The 15617-nt window shown below is 44.3% G+C and overlaps 1 protein-coding gene across 9 annotated transcripts in view; it reads left to right on the top strand.

Moving 5' to 3' along the window:
- The window catches only part of dmd (dystrophin), a 1595363-nt gene that overhangs the window by 739633 nt on the left and 840113 nt on the right, over positions 1–15617 (top strand). For all 9 annotated transcript variants that reach the window (XM_078408877.1, XM_078408870.1, XM_078408878.1 and 6 more), the window contains one exon: positions 2145–2317. In XM_078408877.1, coding sequence (XP_078265003.1) covers positions 2145–2317 — 173 coding nt within the window. The remainder of the gene's footprint in view (positions 1–2144; positions 2318–15617) is intronic.

Genomic DNA, 15617 nt, shown 5'->3' with positions numbered 1-15617 from the left:
CCATTCTTTCTCTCCAGAGAAGCTGCCTAAGGTACTCCAGCATTTTGTGTCTACCTTCGATTTAAACCAGCATCTGCAGTTTTCTTTCCTACACTCTGCTCCTATCACCTTATGACCTAAAGCCTATCTGGTTCACTAATGCTGTTCAGGAGAGGAACTCTGCCATCCTTGCCCTGCCTGGTCTATTTGTGTGATATTGCCTGATTAAACCATGGATAATCAGGACTCAGCAATAATGCTAGGCCTGTCACACATATCTTGCAAATTCAATTTAAAATAAATTCCTTCTGTGAAGTGCAAGAGATGCCTTGAAACTATTTATTGCTTCAATGCACAATGGGGGTGAAGACATACCTTTTTTTATGTGAAGTATTAATTTTGGCTCCCATAATTTTTTTAACCAGTTACAATTTATTCAGTTATAACCAAAGTTGTTGTGCTGGAATTGTACGTTAAATGTTTATATTTGGGAAAAGGTCAAGGGGAGAACAGGGATTTTGCAGAAATAAGGTTGTACCGTTGTGGTTGTTTTGCAGCACAATGCCAAAATATATAACATGATGGATGCAATCTGCTGGAGTAACTAGATAGATGCTGCCCGTCCCGCTGAGTTACTCCAGCATTTTGTGTCTACCTTCAGTGTAAACCAGCATCTGCATTTCCTTCTTACACAGTGTGTCATTCAAAAATATCTTCCCAGCCAACTCAGATCTTAGATCAAAGGGAATGAACAGGAACAAAGTCATTATTGATTTCTTTTTTGCACGTATTCATAGTCTCAGAAAGATACAGCATGGAAACAGATCCTTCAGCCAACGAGTCCACACTGACTATTCAGCCACCAATTTATACTTTTTTTTCTTATTCTCCCCACACTCTCAACATCCACTACTAGATTCTAGACCCCAGTGGCCAATTAACCTGGCAACCCATATTCTTGGGGATGTGGAGGGGAATTGGAGCAACCAGCAGAATATCATGTGGTCACAGGTTTATTACCAATCTTGTTTTAGAATCAACATAACCTGATCAAGGTTTTGGTGAAAAGATTTCAAAATGCCATTAACACTGGAGCAAAGAAAAGTTAAATCCACTTTGGAACAAAGTTAACTGTTCATCTCAGTGTGTCACAATTTTGGAGCGGGAGAATATACAAACTCCAACCGGACTGAACCCAGGGTCAGGACTGAACCTCTGTCTTTAGTGCTGTGAGTGCTACAGCTCCATGGCCTATCCAACTTTGCAGCTGAGAATGTGGATTCTGCCAGCGTTGTGAATTAATGGAAGTTGAGTTCTTATATATATTTATGCATGAGATAGACTGGGCAGGAAAATAGATTTGAGGGACGCTGATTCAGTTCTGACTGTATTGAAGGGGTAGATAGTGCTGCTCGAGAGCTGATGCTGCTCCTGTTGCATCTTCCCTGGTCTTATTAAATACAACACATTTCCTTTTCTATTTTGTTTTTGAGGTTTTTAATCCCAAGGGTGGGCACAAATTTGTAAACATGTCAGGTTTTCACTTTGTATGATCCAGTCTTTCTATGTAACCAATACAAGGGTTAAAGTAAAATTACCGTAAATAGACAGACTACTGATAAATTGCAAATGGAAATTACATCCATGACCCCAATAATAGCGCTGTTATTTACAGTATGCATAAAATATTCCTCAGAAAATACATCACCACTTGTTTATTGGCACATTCTGTATCTGAAAAGCAATCATATATTTTATTTCATGGTTTGTTGATGGAAGTGAATCTGACGAGGAGATAAATTGGGTGTATGAGAAAACACATTTTGTTCCAAATCATGATATTCATAGTGTTTTGAGTCTTTTCTCATATAAGAGTGTGCTTATGACTTTTATGTCATAGTAGAATCTTTTAATATTGGATACAGGCCTGGTAATGCTGCTGGAAGAAGATTAGTATTGTTTTCTCCAGTGATTACCTTGATTTAGTCATAACACAGTGATAACATTATTTCCAAAGGAAATGCAATAGTTGAACTGTAATAAAAAATATTGTAAGGATATTTTATGTACCTTTGTTCAAGATTCTTCATCAACAGGCACTATTTTGTTCATACTTTGTGGTGAGACTGAATCTTTTGTCCGATTAATTTTTTTTCTGAACTCAGAACGTGAAAAGGCAATTGGAGAACCTCTCGGGCCCAGTGGCATCAGTACACAGCCAGAAGCCCGCGGCCTTGCGGAGTGTCCCATACATGGACGTTAACCCAATACATGACGCAGTGGCTGAGCTCGATGACAAGTGGGAAGACGTGAACAAGAAATGCGCTGACCAACAAACGTAAGTACCTGCTTGAGACTGACTTAAGTTAAATCTGAAGAGTTTGTCCCGATTTACACTGACTTGACGGAGTGATGAACTCGATTCAGATTCAATCTGTTGGAAGGATGTGCAGATGCTTGTTTACGCTGAAGATAGACCCAAAATGCTGGAGTAATTCAGCGGAACATGCGGCTTCTCTGGATAGAAGGAATGGGTGACGTTTCGGGTCAAGACAGTTCGGGCCAAACAAGGGTCTCGATCCGAAACATCACTTGTTCCTGCTATCCAGAGATGCTGCCTCACCCGCTGAGTTGCACTAGCATTTTATGTCTATCTTAGATTCAGATACAGGTTAGTTTAATGTCAGATGCATCAGGTTCAATGAAATTTCTTTTTCACATGAAGCTCTCAGAGTAAACAGTATACATGGTATTCATAAATACAACAGCACAAAGTATAAATACATTGATGAGTGCAAAACAGCAGAATGGTGCCAAGACTAGTGCAAACTAAAGTAGTGCAAAAAATACTGATGTACAATAACAGAATAACTGAATGAGGTGGAGGTACGAGAGACAGTGCCATCATGCATCCCATCAGAATAGTTTCTGGAGTGCATCCATGGCAGTTTGAGAGACTGCCCATGAACATGCTGAATCTTCTCAGACACCCATGGGCTTTCTTGATCATCGTGTCAGTGTGAAGGAAGCAGGTTAGATTGTTGGTGATATGAATGCCTTGGAACTTTCTGCCCCTGGCCATCTCTGTAGTAGCTCAGATTGTGTTACAAGAGTAAGCGATGATACTTTGCATCTGGCACAGTCACGTTGCTTCCACCTGATTGAACTGAAATGATCCAGCTCCAAGTTGTTCTACAATTCTCCCTTGGGGTACCTGACAGCCTTTCGGAGATCATACTTGGCCTTCTTGTGCAGGAGGGGGGCATATGTCATGAAAGTCTCAGATATGAATTTAAGCAGAGAGAAACTCTCTGTTAATCCAAAGTTTCCAGTCAGGATAGATTCTAAGGGCCTTACATTTTGCTAAACTGATGTACAGATGCTTAATTATTTGTCTGAAATGTTATTTTGATTCTATTTTAGTAGGTTGCAATCACTGCCAGGGTCGGTGAGAAAGGAATTTTTGACGAATGTTTGAAGCTTTCACATATCAGTATCCCACAGTGTAATCCCCACACTAATGAAGCTTAATTACTTTTGCGAGTGGACTTGCTGTGAAATCCATGTGAAATTACTTTGAGTACAGTTTTGGTGTAGGTGATATAATGCACCAGGGAATTTTACTTGCTGTGTTTGATCACAGTTGTACTGGAGACAGCTCAGGAACCTCATGCCTTCAATTCATTCTGGCACCCGTCCATCTGCGGGAGATGATGATGCAGCTTGGCGTTGTCCTGCTTGGAGAGGGCGATTGTTCATCTGTGGTCACATCTCACTGTGCCCATCAAGGATGAAGTGTCCTCTCCATTTGATTTGGCCGCTGAGCCTGGGCAGGTAAATGGGAATACAAACTTGCCCAGCATCTGCATTCCCCTCTCCACCTGCTTGGCTGATTCGAGAGGAGCGGCGTGGCTGCTATGTCTGGGGCTACTCGGTTGCAGGAGTTGCACGAGGGATCAGCCGACCGTCTCTAGGGACTCCAGCTTCAGTGCCTTTGGCTGTCCTGAGCCTTACCCACAAGGCAGCAGGCGGGGGTGATATTTAACCCATAGTTGGGACCTGGTTGATGGACGTCAGGACGTGTCCACACGCCGGTGGGGCCGCACGTCGCATCTCTGGGGGCCAGAGTTCCTCCCAGATCCCCGCGCAGTTTAGCCTGGGACTGAAGGTGGCCGCAGTTACCATGTGTTGCCATGAGGAGGCACTGCGAGAGGCTTGATGATGCAGAGGTTATGTACTGGCAGGGGGAGGCTCCCTTTTTCACAAAATTTGCTAGCCAGCGGCATCTGGATTTATACCAGGGCACTAGACACATGCAACACCCTGTGGCTCATGCCACCAACACACATGCCTTCAATATATCAGCGTTTTTCTAACAAAAAAAAGATTTGATTATGTCTCAAGACTTGATTGCAGCCAACTAACTCTGGGTTTAAAGAAATCTAATTCAGACGATTAGGCTTGCTTCAAATAGAAGCCAGACATTGTCATAATCCAGAGGAATATAAGAAATTAAACAATTTATCCTTGCCCTTTGGTCAGGAACAGCAAAATACATCCAGAATAAAAGAAATGGCATTTGAATATGATCAAAAACCTGGACATTATTATCAAAACACTGCCAATTTTAGATGCACTTACAGGATATGACAGCCAAAAATACATTTAATTGGTGGAAAAGAAACATTTGGTTTCTGTGATATTTTTATGGACTGGTTCAATAAAGATTTATTTTATTACATGTAATCTCCAAAGCTTCCATTTGCGGTATTTGGTTGAAATGTGGTCAGTTTGAAATCTACTCCATTACACAAGTGATTTGTTGTTCTCATAAAATGACACTTCACTTCATTTGTGATTCACTGTGATGCCTGGGCAGCAACCTGTGCTGCAGATAGCAGTCTGGAGGCTATGCATTGGGGGCACATGGGAGCCGACACGAGAAAGATGGAAGTGGTCACCCACCCAACACACCACCTTAGCCACCTCAGAACCCACAAAACTGGAGTGGATGCAAATCATCCTTGATCCTGAATGACTGTCTTTGAAGAAGATAAACCAACTGTGGAAATTCAAGGCATGCCTTCACACTTTCTACCTTGTGACAGGCTGACTGTGCAAATAACAACATATAAGCATAGCACTAAGTGATTGAGTATCCTAGTGGGGCCAGTAACATCAGTAGTGGGAATAGACAGACAACGTTTTGGGTCAGCATCTTTCTTCAATCTGAAGACGATATCTGATCTGAAACGTTGTCTGAACATGTCCTCCACAGATGCTACCTGACCCTCTGAGTTCCTCCAGCACTTTGTGTTTTGCTCAATATTCCAGCATCTGCATTTTTATGTTAAGATGTTAGAATTATTGTATTTATTGAATAACCTTTAATTCGTATTCAGTTTTTATAAAACTGGTACGGTTCTGATTCCTTGTATAACTTGGCAAATTAAATCTTTGGTGGTTTCTACTTAGGTTTGTTCTTCAGTAATTTTCTTGTATAAAGTGCCTGTGAGATCATGAGAAGAATAAGACAAATGTGATGTTTTACATGACTGAATAGCCGCTGACACCCATTGTCCTGGTGAGTGGTTGCTTTAGTGAGTTGCTATTGATCTGCCTGTGGAACAAAATCAAAGAGGAAATGTCTTCCCTTCCATTGGAAGATGACATGATCATTGTTCCACTTGGCATCTCGAGGATTTTACATCTTATGATGGTTGCTAAGGAATTTTGGATGATTTGAGTGGAGATTGCAAAGTAATTGAGATGTCAGATGATGCACTTGTGTTACTGGTGCCTTCCTTTACAGATAGTGATGTTACTGAGATTAGAGGAAACTGCAGTTATACCGCTGCCAGCTCACCACAATTTAATATGTCACTTAAACAACTACACTCAGGCAAAATAATGAGATTTCATAAAACATTGAAAGCAGTTATCATTCATTAATGGAATTGCCACCTTATGACTTTTTAAAACATGCTCGAATATAATTAAACAGCAAAATTAAAATGACAAAACTTTAGTTTCACGTGCCGCTGTTTCCAAATGAATGAAGCGTTCGTGTACATACACATTCTAACATAAATTCATTTGTTCCAGAAAGAAGAGTTGTGTAATTGTGCGCTTCACTCTTTTTTGCAGTCTATTGCTTTTCACCATAGAAAAGATGAATTTATTACTGTTCAGAAAAATATTGTCAGTAATGACAATTGTCAGTATTGTCAGTATTGTCATGGAGAAATACATGATATGTTGAGTGATCGCTCCATCCAATCTACATGCTCTGTAAAGGCTACGAGGTACCAGCTTGCACTGTTGTGTTATTCATGTTCACAAACTGTGTGAAGTCCCACAACTGCACTTTCCAGGATGGCTCACGTTGCTGACCAAGTCAGCATTTGGCAGAGGTTGTTCTGCAACTTGAACAAAGAGCTGGATACCAACCAGAAGTCGCAAAGTGGATTTATTTATATATTTGTAACCTAGACATAAATGTAGATGAGTTGGTGAGCAAGTTTGCTGACGACACCAAAATAGAAGAGTGGCAGACAGTGAGGAAGGCTGTCAAAAGATTCAGCGGGATAGAGATCAGCTGCAGAAATGGGCATAGAAATGGCAGATGGAGTTCAACCTGAGCATGTGAGGTGTTGGACTGTGGGAAGGTGAATGTAAGGGGAGAGTATATAGTTAATGGCAAGACCCTTACAGCATTAATGTGCAGAGGGATCTTGGAGTCCATTTTCATAGCTCACTTCAGGTGGTAAAAAAATGTAGTGTTCGTGCCTTCATTGCTCGGGGCATTGAATATAAAAGTCAGGAAGTCATAATACAGCTCCATAGGACTTTGGTTCAGCCGCATTTCGAGTACATGCTCCTCAACTTACGATGGGGTTTTGTTCCGAGAAACCCATTGGAAACCGAAAATATCGTAAGTGGAGATGCATTTAATACACGTGATCACGAGCTGCGGCTCGCTATGGGTCGCTGCCGTTTGCACCATCGCAAAGTCGAAATATCGTTAGTCGAAGCATCGTAAGCCGGGCAGCACCTGTATGCATGCAGTTGTGGCCGCCAAGTCACAGGAAAGATGTGGAGGCTTTGGACAGGGTTCAAAGGAGATTTACCAGAATGCTGCCTGGATTAGATGGTTTCAGCTGGAGGAAGAGGTTGGATAAACTTGGATCATTTTCTCTGGAACATCGGAGGTTCATGGGAGACTTGGGAGAAGTATCTATAATTGTGTGAAGCATAGATGGGGTAGACAGAACCTTTTTCCCCCAGGGTGGAGATATCCAACACTGGAGGGTAGAGCTGTGAGGACAGAGGAGGAATGTTTAGTGGAGATGTGTGGGGCAAGTTTGTTTTTACACAGAGAGTAGTGGGGGCCTGGAACGCCTTGCCAGGGGTGGTGCTGGAGTCAGACACGATAGTGGTGTTTAAGAGTCTTTTAGATCAGCACATTGAAGTTCAGGAAATAGAGAGATATGTATCATGTACAGGCAGATGAGATCGGTTGAACTTGGCATCATTTTCGGCACAATCATTGTGCGCTGAAGGGCCCATTTCTGTGCTGTACTTTCCTACATTTTATGTCCTGATGCAGAATTCACTTTGGAATTTACACAGAACCAGCCAATTTACATCTAACACTCTCCTCCGCCTAGCAGAGCTGGTCCTTACCCTCAACAACTTCACCTTCGACTCCTCAATTCAAAGTTTGTGTCTCCAGACCTTGCGCTATAATCTATCTTTGTGCAGAGGCAGAAATGGAATCAAGTGGAATCAAGGGATATGGGGATTGGTTCACTTTCCAAAGAATGGCCCTGATGGGAACATGAGGAGAGGAAAATAGAGTAAATCAAAATAAGTGCTTGATGGGGTTGAGTTGGTAGCTTGTTTTTGTGCTGTATGATTCTATGACCTCAAGGAGCAGAGTAGTGTCAAATGTCAGTCCCTTTTTGCTGGTCTAAATATCTGGATGCGGACAGGATGTTTCCACTGGTGGGAGAGTCTAGGACCAGAGGTCATAGCCTCAGAATTAAAGGCCGCTCTTTTAGAAAGGAGGTGAGGAGGAACTTCTTTAGTCAGACGGTAGTTAATCTGTGGAGCTCATTGCCACAGAAGGCTGTGGAGGCCAAGTCAGTGGATATTTGTAAGGCAGAGATAGACAAATTCTTGATTACAACGGGTGTCAAGGGTTATGGGGAGAAGGCAGGAAAATGGGATTAGAATGCAGAGATCAGCCATGATTGAATGGCGGAGTTGTTGGTCCGAATAGCCTAATTCTACTCCTATAACTTGTGAACTTGTAAATAGCTTTATCTTTTCAGTAGAAATTAGCTTGCTATCAGTGACCTGATTGAGGACCAAATATCATTGTGTTTATTGATCGTATCCTTATTTTTTTATTGGATGCCAGTATGACTTGCATTGTTCCATTGCCATTCCATTTACAAGCTCTTCTCCAATGGCCATGGTAGCCCTCCGACTTGGTTGAATTTGTACCTGGAGGTATGTTGTATGTGGTGGTCACATCTGGCATGTGTTCTGAGACACAGTAGTATTCTCTGCTGCCTTTCAAGGGTGTACCTTCTGCTTGTGCCTCAAACTTGTCCCAGTAGCGGTCTTTGTTTACCACTGCTTTGTTCAGATACGCTGCAAAGTTCCTGCCAGTTAAGCTTTTTTGAACTGAATCAGATGGCAGAATAATGCTACCATTTGTTCCTTCTGCATGAACTTCAATTGTGTCAGGGCAGTGTGTGGAGTGTGGACTAATTCATGAACACATTACACCTGAGTGCCTCAATGTTGTTGCTGTCAGATGAATTTAGGGTTTAGGCAGCGCACCCTTTGCTCCCATTGTTGAAGGAAGGTGAGGTCCCGAATCAGAGGCAACTTGTTCAGCTGTCCAGACAATTGCATCAATCCACTTTCATTTGTGACTTTGTATTAAAGTCACTGAAGATAAATTGAGTTTTGTAGGATGTGTTGTTCATTCTGAAGATTCCAATTTGTTATTCGGGTGGTTTGTTGAAGTGATGGTAATTTGTCCTGTTCTGAAATTCATTGTTGAGGTCACTTTTACAACAAATGTGCAGCCATAGTATTTGGGACATCTTTTGTTACCATTTGGTTTCCACATATCTGTTAGTTGACCCTTGATGGTCTCTGTGCCGATATGGTGCATGTTGCTTGGTTATAATCATAATCAAAATCATACTTTATGATACTCTGCTTTTAACACCTTTGTGCCAGAGCTACTACACTACAAACTCTCCCAGCTGACTGTGCCTGAACCCCTCTGTCAGTGGATCATCAACTTCCTGACAGACAGGAAGCAGCATGTGAGGCTGGGAAAGCACATCTCGGACCCACAGACCCTCAGCATAGGAGCACCACAAGGCTGTGTACTCTCTCCCCTCTCCTTTACTCTCTCTACACCAACGACTGCACCTCCACAGACTCCTCTGTCAAGCTCCTCAAGTTTGCGGATGACACTACCCCGATTGGACAGATCCAGGATGGGGAGGAATCTGCCTACAGATGGGAAGTGACACAGCTGGCGTCCTGGTGCCATCGCAACAACCTGGAGCTCAATGCTCTCAAGACAGTGGAACTAATTGTAGACTTTCAAAGAGATCCTCCTCCCCTCCCCCCACTCACCATCAACAACACCACAGTCACATCTGTGGAGTCATTTAAGTTCTTTGGAACCATCATCTCCAGGGACCTTAAATAGGGGGCCACCGTCGACTCCACAGTCAAAAAGGCCCAACAGAGGATGTACTTCCTGCGGCATCTGAAGAAACACAATCTGCCACAGGCAATGATGGTCCAATTCTATACTGCTATCATTGAGTCCGTCCTCACCTTTTCCATCATGGTCTGGTTTGGCTCAGCCACCAAGCACCACATCCGGAGGCTGCAACGGATCGTTCACACAGCTGAGAAGGTTGTTGGCTGCAACCTTCCCCCCATTGACGAACTGTACACTGCAAGGGCCAGGAAGCGAGCGGGCAAGATCATCTCTGACCCCTCTCACCCTGGCCACAAACTCTTTGAAGCACTCCCCTCTGCCTGTCAAAGCAGTCACAGCCAGACATAAAAACAGCTTTTTTCCCCACGAGTGGTAGTTCTACTCAATAACCAAAGTCTGGAGTCTCCTTTTTGTTCTGGTTTATTTTCACCCACATGTTTAGACAGTAATGTTGTATCCTTATTGTTTTGATGTGTTTATGCTTTATTCTTAATTGTTAACTGTATGTTTGTGTTGTCATTTGTGAGTGGAGCACCAAGGCACATTCCTTGTATCTGCACATACTTGACCAATAAACTTATTCTATCTTCTATCTATCTTATATTAGCCAAGTATCTTTTCCAACATTCGAGGAATTTGTTTTGCTATACAGTCATAGCAATAAAGAGCAACAAGACACACAAAATACATTTTAACATGAACATCCACCACAGTCACTCCCCCACATTCCTCACTGTGATGGAAGGTGAAAAAAAACGTTTTTCCCTTCTTTGTCCTCCCGCGGTCGGGGGCCTCGAACCTTCCGTTGACGGGACGATCTTGGCTCCTGTAGCCGGTGGTCGGGCCATCCGCATCGAGGGGATCAAGCTCCCGCATCGGGGGGACCTCAGCTCCCCGTGCCGGGCGATCGGACCCCGGAACCTTCTGCGACTTTAGAGCTTCCCGACATCGGCCTCTACCCGAGACCGCGACCTCCTCGATGGTGAAATCCGCAACGTTAGAGCGTCGGTCCCAGGCAAAGGATCACAGGCTCTGATGGTCGGTCCACGGCCCCGCGGTGGGGCTCAAAGTCAGTCTCGAGCAAGGCCGCCAGCTCCGTGACGTTAGGCCGCAGAGCGTCCTAACAATCGCATCTCCGGCAAGGTAAGAGATTGAAAAAAAGTTTCTCCCTCCCCCTCCCCCACCCCCACATAAACCAAACCAGAGAACATTAACACATACTTTTTAAAACACATTAAAAATAACAAAAAAGATGAAAAGACGGACAGACTGTTGGCGAGGCTGCCATTGCTAACAGTGCCACCCGGTGGTTATAATGTACGTTTTGGCGAATCAGTGCTTGAGGGCAGAGAGGTTGTCAATGTTGACAGATATGATGGTCAGTGATGGCCAGAACAGCAACCATAATCATGGCAACCCTGAACTCTGCTTCAGTTTCATGCATGTTTACTTGAATTGCTTTGTTTGGTGGGGTTGGATCGGAGTCAGGTCCACTTTATAAAAAACTTCCAGCCATAATGTGAACATTCGTGGTGTTGCTTCACTACTGTTCAGTTATATTTCAGGAATGACTTCACTAAACTCCAAAGAACGGCTTGGAGGAAGGACACCTGTGTGGTTATAACAGGTGTCCAATAAAGCTGCACAATAGAACTAAATGCTAGTTGGAAGAATCATTTGGCAAATATTAATGAAGACTCCAAACTGTGGCCACAGCATGAATACTTCCTGTTGACACAATCTACCTCCTTTTCCTCCTTCGAGGTTCTTTAAAACCTATCAACATGAAAATACTTTTTGTTTGGGTCTTGATGCCCAGTTTTGTTTGGTAATCTCCTGTGTAAAATACCTTGGATTAATTGCACGTTAAAGGAATTATATAATTGTGTGTTGTTTTTTATTGGCGACAATATGGAAAAAAAACATGCACAGGTATTTTTAAGGAAGAATGTTTGTGAACGCAGATAGTCATGATGTTCCAAATATTTCATAGTGAACCACATTTTTTCAATTTTGCATGTGTAAAGTGTGTGTGCAATTGGTGGACTCTACATAGAAAATAGGTGCAGGAGGAGGCCATTCGGCCATTCGAGCCAGCACCGCCATTCATTGTGATTATGGCTGATCGTCCTCAATCAATAACCCGTGCCTGCCTTCTCCCCATATCCCTTGATTCCACTAGTCCCCAGAGCTCTATCTAACTCTCTCTTAAAGTCTTTGAGTGCAGGTCGGACAAAGCACATACCTTCAAGCTCATCAGAGAAAGAAAGGTTAGGAGTGAGTGTGGGGATTGGCTGAACAATTAGATTGGAAGATTGGTAAATTGGACAATCAGTCAATTTAGCATCTGATATAAGCAAGGCTTGCTCAAGGGGTCCCTGTTGAGGGAAGTGCCCTGTGAGAAAAGTGTGAGTCTTTGGCTGCGAGTCTTCGGCGAGGAGGCCACACCAAACGCTGGAGAGGGCGAGACGCGAGAAGAAATTGCCAAGCAAGCTGATTCAGTGTGATACTTGCAGGATGTGGGAGGTCAGGTTAATTGGCTTCTGTAATTTTCCCCGCGTGTGTAGGATAGTGCTAGTGTACGGAGTGGTCGCGGGTCGGTGTGGGCCTGTTTCCACGTGGTATCCCTAAAGTCTAAAGATCATTTCTCCATAGTTTGACTTTGCCCATCGTATTCATGCTCCATGAACACTGGAATCAAGTGCCACAATATCAGCGGGTCTCAAGGAAGACAGCGAGCTGAGTTTGTATTACAAACATCTGAACTTCCATGGATACACGCATGTTGAGTAAGCTGCATTGGAAGCTGAGACCTTGGCCATCAGGCATGGCATCGTGCTTGGGTCTCAAACTATTGGTTTATGGGAAGACAGCACGGAACAATGCCGTGGGATCCATACTGACCAGCCAGCACCATTAAGCTTTTCTAACCTTTTTTTTTTGTTTTAGAGATAGTGTGGCAACAGGTCCTTCGGCCCACCGGGTCTGCACCGACCAGCAATCCCTGCACACTAACACTATCCTACACACACTAGGGACAATTTACACATACACCAAGTCGATTAACCTACAAACTTAAACGTCTTTGGGGTGTCGGAGGAAACCGAAGTTCTCGGAGAAAACCCACGCGGTCACGGGGAGAACATACAGACTCCAATCAGACAGCGCCCGTAGTCAGGATCGAACCCGGGTCTCCGGCTCTGTAAGCGATGTAAGGCAGCAACTCTACAGCTGGACCATCGTGGCTGCCCACCGATCCCTTTGTATTCCTCCCTCCTGACTCCACCACTCATCTACGCACTCGGTGCAGTTTACAGTGTGCAATTAATTTACCAACCTGCTCATCATTGAGATGTGGGAGGAACAGAACGCAGTCAGAAGAAGAACGTGTGGACTCCACACAGACAGCACCAAATGTCAGGATTGAGCCAAGATCGCTGGGGCTGTGAGGCAGCAGCTCTGTTAGGTACACTACTGTGTTGGTGTGGAGCTGGATAAAGCATCGGGTCACAATCAGGGTGAGGGGAGAAGATGCTGTTGCAATCAGTGTGCCTGGTGGACGTGTGGAGCTGGATAAAGCATCGGGTCACAATCGGGGTGAGGGGAGAAGATGCTGTTGCAATCAGTGTGCCTGTTGGACGTGTGGAGCTGGCCACCATGTCCGTGCTGGAATGGGTCTGCCTCAGGCTCCACACAACATCCTGTGCATGTTAGAAACTAGATGTAACTGCTTGAGGACAGAGTACAAGCTTTTGGACAGCTTTGGCAATGTCATAAATATCTGTGCGTGCGCCTGCAACAGCCTTTGCAGACTTCCCATCACAGTCCAGACTGGATCCCTGTGGGCCCAGCCTGGCACGGCCTCTGTCCAGCACACAGGCTGCATTTTCCTCCTCTCCAGGCTCAGTACGATCTGCTCACATGAGGTGACCTAGCCTGGAGACATCCTTCCACGGAGTACAAAATACCATTACAAACATAGACAATAGGTGCAGGAGTACGCCATTCAGCCCTTCGAGCCAGCAATATGATCACGGCTGATCATCCAAAATCAGTACCCCGTTCCTGCTTTTTCCCCATATCCCTTGATTCCATTAGCCCTAAGAGCTAAATCTAACTCTCTTATGAAGACATCCAGCGAATTGGCCTCCATTGCCTTCTGTGGCAGAGAATTCCACAGATTCACAACTCTCTGGGTGAAAACGTTTTTCCTCATCTCAGTCCTAAATGGCCAACCCCTTATTCTTAAACTGTGACCCCTGGTTCTGGACTCGCCCAACATCGGGAACATTTTTCCTGCATCTAGCCAGTCCAATCCCTTAAGAATTATATATGTTTCTGTCAGATCCCCTCTCATACTTGTAAATTCCAGTGAATATAAGCCCAGTCGGTCCATTCTTTCATCATATGTCAGTCCCGCCATCCCGGTAATTAACCTCGTGAACTTACGCTGCACTCCCTCAATAGCAAGAATGTACCTAAAATTAGGAGACCAAACTGCACGTAATACTCCAGGTGTGGTCTCGACAGGGCTCTGTACAACAGCAGTAGGACCTCCTTCCTCCTATACTGAAACCCTCTCATTATGAAGGCCAAAATGCCATTAGCTTTCTTCACTGCCTGCTGTACCTGCATGCTTACTTTCAGTGACTGATGTACAAGCACACTCAGGTCACGTTGCACCTCCCCTTCTCGTAAGACATAAAATGCTGGTGTAACTCAGCGGGTCAGGCAGCTTCCCTGGGAAACATAGATAGGTGATGTTCCAGATCAGGACTATTGTTCAGATCAATGTAATTTTTAATGATCTTTTGCGGTCCCCTCAAACCTCCTCCTCTGACCTCTGACTGAGGTGACCAAGCCCAAAGTTATGAAAACCTTCTACTAAATGCAACTGAGCCTCTGGACAATGTCAGTCTCCTGTCCATTCTGTGGTTGTAGGCAGCAGTTATTCACACCTTCCTCGGCAAAGAAAGTCAATACATTGCATCAGCTGTGTGAGGTGGTTGAATAACTACATGTTTTTCAAGATGTGTAGCCTTTTGGAGCAATAACATCAGTGGGAGTTTGTTGTGGCAAATAGATGTGTGCAGGTGTTTCTTGCTGAGTGGAGTGCAGAGCTCAGTGATGAAGGCATGCTATGAGCATGGTGTGCAGTGGGGTGGTGAATTGGCTGCCACTCTTTCTCAAGAGCTTAACATAAATGGGTCCCTTTCGGAATGGCAGGCAGTGACCAGTGGGGTACCGCAAGGTTCGGTGCTGGGACCCCAGCTATTTACGATATACATTAATGACTTAGACGAAGGGATTAAAAGTACCATTAGCAAATTTGCAGATGATACTAAGTTGGGGGGTAGTGTGAATTGTGAGGAAGATGCAATAAGGCTGCAGGGTGACTTGGACAGGTTGTGTGAGTGGGCGGATACATGGCAGATGCAGTTTAATGTAGATAAGTGTGAGGTTATTCACTTTGGAAGTAAGAATAGAAAGGCAGATTATTATCTGAATGGTGTCAAGTTAGGAGGAGGGGGAGTTCAACGAGATCTGGGTGTCCTAGAGCATCAGTCAATGAAAGGAAGCATGCAGGTACAGCAGGCAGTGAAGAAAGCCAATGGAATGTTGGCCTTCGTAACAAGAGGAGTTGAGTATAGGAGCAAAGAGGTCCTTCTACAGTTTTACCGGGCCCTGGTGAGACCGCACCTGGAGTACTGTGTGCAGTTTTGGTCTCCAAATTTGAGGAAGGATATTCTTGCTATGGAGGGCGTGCAGCGTAGGTTCACTAGGTTAATTCCCGGAATGGCGGGACTGTCGTATGTTGAAAGGCTGGAGCGGTTGGGCTTGTATACACTGGAATTTAGAAGGATGAGGGGGGATC

Source organism: Rhinoraja longicauda, chromosome 12, assembly GCF_053455715.1.
Source record: "Rhinoraja longicauda isolate Sanriku21f chromosome 12, sRhiLon1.1, whole genome shotgun sequence".
Classification (NCBI taxonomy): domain Eukaryota; kingdom Metazoa; phylum Chordata; class Chondrichthyes; order Rajiformes; family Arhynchobatidae; genus Rhinoraja; species Rhinoraja longicauda.
This window is presented reverse-complemented; position numbering and strand designations above follow the sequence as displayed.